This window comes from Lotus japonicus, chromosome 5 (genome assembly GCF_012489685.1).
Source record: "Lotus japonicus ecotype B-129 chromosome 5, LjGifu_v1.2".
Lineage (NCBI taxonomy): Eukaryota > Viridiplantae > Streptophyta > Magnoliopsida > Fabales > Fabaceae > Lotus > Lotus japonicus.
The window spans coordinates 20,509,690-20,521,325 of NC_080045.1; the positions used below are offsets into that span (position 1 = coordinate 20,509,690).

Below are 11,636 nucleotides of genomic sequence, written 5' to 3' on the forward strand. Positions count from 1 at the left end.
GTCATCCTCAACTGTATAGTCCATCCCTACACAGTCTCGGAATACCTCTTGTTCGGGTGTGGTGCGTCCCTCCACATAGAAGGTGATCAATCCTCGCCCTCGTCAGCTCAAGGCGTCACAGGCCCCCCAACTTCCGCTTGGTTCGTCCCCGAACCACACCGTACTGGGAGAGGTCGGCTCTGATACCAATTGTAACATCCTGACTTGACGACTGGCCTCACGGTAACAACACGAGTCTTTTCAGCGCGTTTTGTCCTCACTCGCGCGCTTCCCGGGAAAACTTCCCAGGAGGTCACCCATCATAATATTGCTCCAAGGCTAGCACACTTAACCATGGAGTTCTTATGAGTTGGGCTCCCGAAAAGAAGTTGCAACTTGTTGTTATGAGTAGTACCAATCAAATCATATATGTCATCCTCAACTGTATAGTCCATCCCTACACAGTCTCGGAATACCTCTTGTTCGGGTGTGGTGCGTCCCTCCACATAGAAGGCGATCAATCCTCGCCCTCGTCAGCTCAAGGCGTCACAGGCTATTGTAAGACCTGGATTTGCAGAACAAGTTAATTTCCGACTTACGCGTAGAATCAGTGTAAGCGTGACATGAGTTTGCTGTTTGAGAAAGATTAATGAAGAAGAAAGTTCAGGAAGTGCTTGAGGAATGTTGCGTAGTCGCTTTAGGAATTAGTGCGAGTCGTCTGCACACCTGCCTTATGGCGAGCGTGTCCAGAATAGGCTAATTTCGCTTTTAGAGCAATGTTTAGGTGAGATTTCAAATCCTTGGGAAATTTAAAGATTCTCTTTATTTTTCCTTCGACCAGCGTTTCATTTCGGAACCCTGGACTATACGCACGATAGTGTTCACCGTTCGGAAGTCCGACGACGCTAATTTCTTTGCTTCGAAACCCTAGATTCAAGCGCTGGATGAAGACTTTTTCTATTCGGGACTTCTAACGAAGTTTCCGTCCGTGTTGCCAGATTTTTTTCGACATTTCCAATCTTTCTTCAGAAGGAAGTTTTGTCGTCTGACCATCACAGCAAAAAGTAGTTTTTCGGGACAGATTAACTTACACCTCTTTTGGGATTTTAGATATCGTTTTCCCCAAAAGTTAGAGATTTGTTTTGAGTTCTGGAAATCTATCGCCAGAATCTCTCTTAAAATTCATTGGTGAACGTGCTGCAAAAATCGGAATCGCGAAATTTTCATTTTCCCGCGATTTCACCCGCCTATAAATAGCTCAAAAATTCAAAAATATCTCCATTTTCATCACTCAAGGCCGCGAGTTTCAAGGGGAGAGGAGGAGAAGAATTTTTCGCCAAAACTCGACCGATCTTCGTGCAGTTCGTTCCTACTTCAAGGTACCGAGGTAACTAGCTTGATTCTTACCTCTGATCACTGTTTCTACTGCGTTTCTTTAGTCGTTTCTGTGCTCAAAGTTTTGAGCTTTTTGTAAAACTGTCTGTTTTTCCTGATTTCTCTGTTGGGGTTTGTTCTCTACGTGCCCAAGAGCCTAAAACCTCCGTCAGTATTCGCCGATTGTGATCGAGTTGTCAAGGATCTGAAAAACTGATCCAAAACCCTTTTTGTCGCACATTTCGAAACTTTACTGTCGAAAATTCGTAATCTAACTTCGTGCCTTTAGGATTTGTTGTCACGGATGTCGTTAGGATCATTGCTGTCAAATTTGTTTTCCGAACTGACAACTTTGAGGTTTTGAGCTTTTATTTTGGACCAAAACACCCCTGAACAGCCGTATTTTGAACCGATCGTCCGAAAATTGTTCCGACAGTTTCTTTGCCTTAGTTTTACCCTAAAACTACCTTGTAAACAGATTTGATCGAAGAAAAAGAGCCGGAGCCCTTTTTCCTTTATGGCCGAGAGCTATATCAAAGGGGTGGAGTTTTTCGTTTTCGAAAACTTGTCTTTTCGTACTCGATTGTTATATTCTGAAGCTTTAATGCTTTTTCTATCATTTATGAGTTGTATGGCGATCGAGCTAATCGATTTTGTTTGGATTCTGCTTTGTTTTTCTCCGAGGTTCAGTTGAAGGAACCTTGGGTTTTGTAGAGCAATCGTGTGAAGGGAACTTTAACCACGAGACTGGAGCAGCTCGAGGTTAGGGCAACTTACTAATTAGCTATGACTGCATGATAGGCGTCGATGAATTCGACTTATGCTTTACTTTGATGTTGATTATGTTGATGAACTGATGTTATGATGTTTTACATAACTTGTGATGTTGAGATGTTGATGAATTGTGCGTTTTGACGCGACTTCGGAGTGGGGAGTCTTTGAACTGGTGTTATTTGGTATTTCGGGTTGGATGAACAACCCTAGGCAAGTTCGAACGTGGGGGTTTGAGACTTAGCCATTCGTTGGTATTCGTTGGAATACTTAGACTTTCCCCGGGATGTTTCTTTTGGTGGGTTTTTGGAAAACTTAGAATGAATAGAATTTCGAAAACTAAAGACCTAAGAGAACTTAGTTTTCAAAGAATTAACCTCATAACTTGACTAATTCAACTTAAAACGTTTTCATTATTGAATGAACCATAGGGAATCCCAAGGGGGAAATAATTGCGAAAGACGGGGAAAAGTCGACTCTTGTTGTGGGTTTTGGAATTGGGGAAAGCCACTGAGGTGAGCTATGGTGATGATTGAAAGTCACCGAGTACTTTAGTACTCTTGTGATTCGAGTTGTGTTGTATTGACCGACACTAACTCTTGGGTTTTGTTGTTCGAGTTGTGTTGTATTGACCGACACTAACTCTTGGGTTTTGGTTGTTGGAGTTGTGTTGTATTGACCGACACTAACTCCGAGTTGTGTTGTATTGACCGACAATAACTCTTTGGTTTTGAGATTGGGTTTGAGCTAAACACTTGTGTTGTGAGGTCGATTCGATGTTTGGCTAACCATATTGCATCATGCATCATTTGGTGAATAACGGGAATGGTTCACCATTGCATTATTTGGTGAATAACGGGAATGGTTCACCGATGCATATTCGATGAGAAACGGGAATGCTTCATCGATGGTGAATAACGGGAATGGTTCACCAGTGCATCATTCGACAAGGAACGAGAATGCTTTGTCGAGGATGAATAACGGGAATGGTTCATCCATAGTGAAGAACGGGAATGCTTCACTTGTGGCGAACGGGAACGCGTCACATATATCCGGATCATATTTATTGCATTTCACGCATACATTCACTCTGACTGGAATTGTGTGCTGTTTGATTTATTGAAGCATTGTTAGAGCCAATAACATGCTAGGATTGCTTATATATATATATATATCAACATATATATCTATACCCCATATCACATGTGAGTGTATATCTACTTATTTCCGTGAGTTGACCCTAGCGCCTTGGCTTTGGTTGCATGTTTGTGTTTGGGCGGTCGGCCTGCTGCCAAATGTCGATGGCCGACTGGTTTTCGATGGTCTCTCCCTCGGGGGGGATCAGGTATGAGCTGGTGGATCGTGATGCCCCCACCGCTTGGGTGATTGATGTTGCTGGTCACCGAGCGACGTACCGGGGAAGGGTCATGGAGGACCAGACGGATGAGCGAGGACGCTTGACGAGAGGAGTGCTACGACGGATGGAGCTGAGCTTTGACTTGCCACCCTCAGTTCATTGTGGACCAGGTACTGGTCGAGGACCACCTGCACCACCTCCGACTTCACCTTCTGATGATGAGGACCCAGCGGAGATTGAGCCTGTTGCTGCTGCACCTGTTGCGCCACCTCCTGCTACTGCCATTGATCCTACCGACGTGGCGTCGTCCTCTAGGCTTGTGCGGCCAAAGAGGGAGTCTGTCGTCCCATCTGCCTCACGTCTCTTTTCTTTCTCTTCACCGCACGGCTACCGTGTGGACCCCTTGGTTAGGGTGGTGGAGGAGGATGTTCTTACAGGAGAGGTGGATGTTGAGACTGGCTCGACTAGGACGGTGCGCAGGACAGTTAGGAGGGAGGTCGTGGACTTGGACACCGAGATGATTACGGTGGATTCTGACTCTGACTCCGAGAGCAGTGGGGAGAGCTACTCGCCGAGCAGCGACGAGGAGGAGGAGGAGCTATGAGCTGAGCTGGGAGGGTAGGTTAGGCTAGCGTTATTTTTTGTGTAGAGCTCTGATCGTCTTACTTTTGGGGACAGGGTAGGTCCCGATGTGTGGCTTTTTGTGTGGTTCTTTTGAGGAGGATCACAGAGAGTCTGTCGGAGTTTAGGGGTCTTTTGTTCAGGCCGTTTTTGGGTGCCGACTTTCTCTTGGATGACTGTATATTTGATACTTTTGCTTACAGTGCTGGTTTGTATATATTTGCCTGCGGGCACACTACTTTGGAGTCACTGCGAGTGCGCGTGACGGGAGAGTGCAGTTGAGGCTGTACATGGGTATATATTTGTATATTGGTTAGTTAGTGTTGGGTTATGTCTTTATTTTCTATCGCTTTATTTAAAAGGAATCAAACGGAAAAAAAAAAATTACCTGTTTTCCGCGTAAAGTTTATTTTTGGTTACTAAAGTGACACCCGGAAATCGGGGTGTTACAGTTACATTTGCCAGAATTTCAATTGGCATCAGATCAGGCACCCCCTGTTCTACTTTTGGGTGAGATCTAGGGAGATAATTCTGGTATTATGGACAACAACAAAGAAGGAGGATCTGTTCATAGGCCACCAATCTTGGATGGTACTAACTATGACTATTGGAAAGTTCGTATGATAGAATTCTTGAGATCCATTGACAGCAAGACATGAAAATCCATTGTCAAATGGTGGAAACATCTTGTGAAAGGTGACAAAGAGGGAACTTCAACCAGTGATTTGAGGCCTGAGGAAGAATGGACCAAGGAGGAAGATGATGAAGCTTTAGCAAACTTAAAAGCACTGAATGCCATCTTCAATGGAGTGGACAAGAATATGTTCAGGTTGATCAATACCTGCACTGCGGCTAAGGATGCCTGGGAAATCCTCAGAGTTGCTCATGAGGGTACCACAAGAGTAAGAGTGCCAAGACTTCAACTTCTTACCACTCAGTTTGAGAATCTGAAGATGAAGGAGGATGAAACTGTGTCAGAATTTCACATGAGGGTGCGAGATATGGCTAATGCATCATTTTCCCTTGGAGAACAAATGTCTGAGGAAAAGCTTGGCAGAAAAATTCTCAGATCTTTACCTAAGAAATTCGATGTGAAGGCGATAGCAATCGAGGAAGCTCAGGATATTGAAGCATAATTGTAGATGAATTGATTGGTTCATTACAGACCTTCGAGATGTCTGTGAATGAAAGGTCAGACAAGAAGAGCAAAAGTATAGCTTTTGTGTCAAATACTGAAGATGATGATGCAAGTGAGAAAGAGTCTGATGAAAATTTGTCTGAAGCAATAGCTATGCTTGGGAGAAAATTCAACAAAGTGATGAGGAGGTTTGAAAGAAGACCTCGACCAAATGTGCCAGACTAGCGGTCTGACATTGGAAAACACTCTGGTTTTGCTCGCATAAACAAGGAAGAAGACAAGTACAACAAAAGAAAAGGTGTCTAGTGTCATGAATGCGAAGGATATGGGCATATAAAGGCAGAATGTGCAACTTATCTAAAGAAACTGGGAAAAAGAATGGTGGCTACTTGGTCTGATGATGATACAGAAGAGGAAGATGAACCTCAAGTCATGGGGCTTACTGTGAAGTACAACTCTGGATCTGAATCAAGTGATGGTGAAATATCTGAGGAGGAACTTTTTGAAACCTACAAACTTCTATTCAACAACTGGAAGGATGCTTGTGAAAAGGGAATGAAGCTAGGAGTTGTCAAGAATCTGGAAGTTGAGAAGTAAAATTTGTTAATTTTGAATGGCAGCCTTCAAGAAGAAGTCACAGTGCTAAAATCAAAAATTGAAGGTATGATAAAATCTGTTCGTATGTTGAATAAAGGAACTGATGTGTTTGACTTGATTTTAGAAACAGGAAAAGTTGCAAAGGATAGGACAGATTTAGGCTATACTGAAGACCCCACAACTGAAGAAAATAGAAAGATCAGTAACCTGTTCATTCCTGCAGAGAAGAAGACTGAGTTCAAGATGTCAAGCCGAATGTCTCAACATGTTGCTCAACAAGGATACCGGCAGATTCCTTATTCTTATCCTCCAACCCAGATAATGAGAAGCACAACCTAGAAATGTCATCACTGTGGTAAGCATGGACATATAAGACCCTATTGTTACAGGCTGTGCGGAACACCTCAACACTGGAGAACTACTCAGATGCCCACCTCTGCTAATCCAAAGAGAAGAGAGTGGAAACCTAAGAACATTGTAACTGCTGTTGTTGCCTACACCTCTCTAAGAGCATCTTCTAAGGAGGATTAGTACTTTGATAGTGGATGTTCCAGGCACATGACTGGTGTGAAGATGTACCTAGATAATATCAAACTTCACTCAACCAGCTTTGTCACCTTTGGTGATGGCGCTAAAGGAAGGATCGAGGGATCCGGAAAGATTGTTAGTGGTGGCTCTCCAAATCTGAGTAATGTTTTGTTGGTAGAAGGCTTAACTGCTAACTTGATTAGCATAAGTCAATTATGTGACTTGGATCTGAATGTCTCATTTAACAAAGCTGGTTGCACTGTTACTAATGAAAATGAGGAAGTTGTCATGACTGGAGTGAGATCCAAAGACAACTGTTACATGTGGTCTCCACAGAACAAGGCTATGTCTTCAATGTGTCTAGTATCAAAGGAAGATGAAGCAAAGTTGTGGCATAAAAAATTAGGGCACTTAAATCCCACAAGCATGAAGAAGGTCATATCTAAAGAAGACATCAGAGGTATTCCCAGATTGAAGATAAAAGAAGACAAAGTGTGTGGAGAATGCCAAATTGAAAAGCAGACCAAAACTTCTCATAAGAAACCAACTCATATTGGTACAACAAGATCCTTGCAACTGCTACACATGGACTTGATGGGACCAATGCAAAAAGAAAGCTTTGGTGGAAAAAGGTATGTGTTTGTATGTGTTGATGATTTTTCAAGATTCACTTGGGTGAGCTTTCTTGTAGAAAAGTCAGAAATTGAAGTATTCAGAGAACTAAGTCAGCAACTCCAGAGAGAAAAGGGGTATGGGATTGTGAAAATCAGAAGTGATCATGGAAAGGAATTTGAGAATGGAAAATTTTCAGAATATTGTGGAAATGAAGGAATCAAGCATGAGTTCTCTGCTCCTATTACTCCACAACAAAATGGTGTGGTTGAAAGAAAGAACAGAACACTGCAAGAGTCTGCTAGAGTAATGCTTCATGCTAAGAAAGTTCCTAATCACTTCTGGGTTGAGGCTATAAACATTGCTTGCTATATTCACAACAGGGTAACTATACGTTCAGGAACTGATTCTACTCTATATGAGCTGTGGAAAGGGAAGAAACCTATTGTTAAGTACTTTCATGTCTTTGAAAGTAGATGCTACATCTTAACTGATAGAGAACAAAGGAAGAAGCTTGATCCCAAGAGTGATGAAGGATTATTTCTGGGTTACTCAATAAATAGCAAGGCTTACAGGGTGTTCAATTCTCGCACAAAAACTATGATGGAATCCATAAATGTGGTTGTGGATGACAGGGTAAGTAGCCTGAATGAAATCAATACAGATGGAGATGACAATGTGCCTCAGATAGTTGATGAGAGACCAAATGACTGTGACATCCGGTCTGACACAGAACCTGAAGAAGAAAAAGAACATGAGTCATCTAAGGAGATTGTTCCCTCAATCAGAATTCAGAAGATGCATCCCAAAGAAAATATAATTGGGAATCGAAATGAAGGAGTTGTTACTAGATCTAGAGACATCATTGCAAATGCTTGTTTTATCTCTAAAATTGAGCCAAAGAACATCAAGGAGACCTTAACTGATGAGTACTGGATCAATGCCATGCAAGAAGAATTGAGTCAATTTAAGAGGAATGAAGTATGGGATCTTGTTCCCAGACCAGAGGGTGTGAATGTGATTGGTACCAAGTGGATTTTCAGAAACAAGTCAGATGAAAATGGTACTGTGACAAGAAACAAGGCCAGATTAGTTGCTCAAGGGTATACTCAGATTGAAGGAATTGATTTTGATAAGACCTTTGCTCCCGTTGCTCGATTGGAATCAATCAGATTGTTGTTAGGACTAGCATGCATTCTGAAATTCAAGCTGTTCCAAATGGATGTGAAGAGTGCTTTCTTGAATGGATACCTGAATGAGGAGGTATATGTAGAACAACCAAAGGGTTTTGTAGATCCAACCTTTCCAGAACATGTTTACAAGTTGAGAAAGGCGTTATATGGATTAAAGCAAGCACCAAGGGCTTGGTATGAAAGGTTAACAGAGTTTCTGATAAGTAAAGGGTACATCAAGGGAGGAATAGACAAGACTCTATTTGTGAAAAGTGATGGTGGAAAAGCCATGATAGCTCAGATATATGTAGATGACATTGTCTTTGGAGGCATGTCAGACCACATGGTAGAACATTTTGTTAGACACATGAAATCTGAGTTTGAAATGAGTCTGGTTGGTGAATTAAATTATTTCCTGGGGTTGCAAGTAAAACAGATGCAAGACTCCATGTTCATCTCACAGAGCAAGTATGCCAAAGAACTAGTTAAGAAGTTTGGTCTTGAAGGCTCAACTCATAAGAGAACTCCTGCAGCTACTCATATCAAGCTAACTAAAGATGAAAGTGGAACTGATGTTGATCAAAGCTTATACAGAAGTATGATTGGTAGTCTTCTTTACCTCACGGCTAGCAGACCAGATATTTCTTTCTATGTTGGTGTTTGTGCCAGATATCAAGCAACACCTAAAGAGAGTCATCTGGTTCAAGTCAAGAGAATAATAAAGTACATTAATGGAATTGCTGACTATGGAATTTTTTATGCTCACAACTCTAATTCCAATTTGATAGGCTACTGTGATGCTGATTGGGCATGAAATGCAAATAACAGAAAAAATACTTCAGGAGGATGCTTCTTTCTTGGTAATAATTTTTCAGCAAAAAGCATAATTGTGTCTCACTATCTACTGCTGAGGCTGAGTATATAGCTGCTGGAAGTGGGTGTACTCAACTATTATGGATGAAGCAGATGCTGAAGGAATATAATGTCAAGCAAGATGTCATGACATTGTACTGTGACAACCTGAGTGCCATCAACATTTCAAAAAATCCAATCCAACATAGCAGGACAAAACATATTGACATTCGTCACCACTTTATCAGAGATTTAGTTGAAGAAAAGGTTATCACTCTTGAGCATGTAGAAACAAATCTGCAGTTAGCAGATATTTTCACAAAAGCATTGGATGCGGCTAAGTTTGAGGAGTTAAGAGGCAAATTGGGGATTTGTGTAATAACTGATTTATAGCAGTTATTGACATATGTCAAGGGCAACGACTATAATTTCTTCTATTTAACCGCCCTTGATGCAGTTGAGGAAGACACATAACTGATTTGTCTTGGTTTCACAAACTTGAATTATTCTCTCTCTTTGTGCTCTTTGCTCTCTAACGGTTATTATTGTAATTGTGTCAAGTTGCTCTCAATCATGACTCAAGATTCAGGAAAGAAGATCGTTGCCGGTCCCAAACCTATCAAGAACTCTCATGGAGTCAAATTTCTTGGTTTGAAGACTTCATCTTCTACTTCATCTAGGGTTACTCGTTCCTCTGCAAAAATTGTCTCTCCAGAATCGTCTGGACCTGCCAAGAGGACAAGGAGTATGCGGATCAATCATGTTGTCAAGCGTGGCACAGGGAAAGCATCAAGTGTTCATGACATCTCAGAGGATTCCATTCCTGATCCTCAGGTTGATGATAATCAAGAAAGTGATGCCCCCGATGCTGATGCAGATCAAGTTATCCACGATGTCTTGGAGACTCTTGCAGATGTTGCCACTGCAGAGGATGTCATGCCAAATGTTGAATCACAGGATGATCGTGATTTTGAACCAAACTCTGCAGAAAATCCTTGTGAGCCTGATGCTGAGAAGGAAGATGATACTGATGTTGCTAGTCATGAATCTTCAAGTGAGAAGACTCTCTCTGTTGAAATTCCCCATGAGAAGACTCCTGAACCTGTGTCTAGGAAGGGTCAGAAAAAAGTGTCTACTGCCTCTGAAGAAGAAAACTCGGATGATCAAGAAGTACACAAGAAAGTCATTGCCTCTGCCTGTAAGGAGGCCACAGTCTCTACAAGTAAGAATGTTACAGGTCTGAAAGAAAAGAAGAAGAAGGTTTCTGGTACGCAGACTCCCAAAACTCCAAAAACATCTCAGGTCTCAGTTCCTGAGAAGAAGAAAAAGAAGGAAAAGAAAGATGAGAAGGTTGCCGCATCTACTGGAAGGAAGAGGAAACATGTTGCTGAAACTGACTCTGAACCAGATGTCGAGCCCGATGTCCCTGACATCTCCACCTCTGCCAAGAAAAGAATTAAGGGGAAGAGAATTCCTTTGAATGTTCCAGAGGCACCCATTGACAATGTATCTTTCCACTTTGCTAGTTCTGCACAAAGTTGGAAGTTTGTTGTTCGGAGAAGGTTAGCCATAGAAAGGGAACTCCATGAAGATGCTTTGGAACTTAAAGAGATCATGGATATGTTGGCTGATGCAGGTTTGATGAAGACTGTCAAGAACATTGGCAGATGCTTCTCTCAATTAGTTAGGGAATTCATTGTGAATATCCCTACTGACTGTGATGATGAGAGTAACTCTGAGTTCAGGAAGGTCTATGTCAGAGGAAAGTGTGTAAATTTCTCTCCTGAAGTTGTTAATCATTTTTTGGGAAGAAGCCCGGTTGCTGGAACTGATGAAGAACCTGAGTTGAATAGGGTTGCTAAGACCCTGATTGGCAAGATGGTCAAGAAGTGGCCAAAGAAAGGATTGCTTCCCTCTGGGAAGTTAACTACCAAGTATGCTGTCCTTTTCAAGATTGGCTGTGCAAATTGGATGGCCACCAATCACTTATCTGGTGTAACTCCTCCCCTTGCCCGAATGCTCTATCTGATTGGTACTGATGGTGAGTTTGATTTTGGCAAACTTGTTTTTTACCAGACTCTGAAGCATGCAGGTTCTTATGCTGTGAGACTGCCAATTCTGTTTCCATGCCTCTTGTCTGAACTAATTGTCAAACAACATCCTCATGTTGTGAGGGCTGATGAACCACAAGGTAAGAGACCTTTGCCTCCCAAGTTTGATTATCGCTTGTTTGCTGTGACACATGTTCCAGACATTGTGTTATCTGCAGCAAAGGGTTCTGCTAGTACCAGTGGTACTCAGAGAGTTGGTTCAAGCAAAGATGATATTTTGGCTGAATTGAGGGCTGTCTCCAAGTCCTTGGATGACACTATTCAGGCTTGCAAGATTAGGAAGCTGAATGTGGACAAGCTCATCAAGGCCATGACATAGGTTCCTGCTGCTGTTGCTGAGGAAGGTATTATTGAAGAGGATACTGAGCATGTTGAGAATGACACTGCTGCAGTTGAGGAAGAGGAAGCTCAGTATGAGACTGCTGGAGAAGATGATAGTGAGTCTGAAAAGGAAAATGAGGAGTCTGATGAAGAAGAACAAGAGGATGTCAGTGGCTCCACAAGTTCTGCCACTCGTAGCACAT

General features: G+C 42.2%; 1 protein-coding gene across 1 annotated transcript; it reads left to right on the forward strand.

The window, feature by feature from the left end:
• The first annotated feature begins 9,574 nt into the window (after positions 1–9,574).
• On the forward strand, positions 9,575–11,431 carry LOC130719272 (uncharacterized). The gene has a single exon (XM_057569901.1). The coding sequence runs from the start codon at positions 9,575–9,577 to the stop codon at positions 11,429–11,431; it is 1,857 nt and encodes a 618-aa protein (XP_057425884.1).
• The last annotated feature ends 205 nt before the right edge of the window (positions 11,432–11,636 follow it).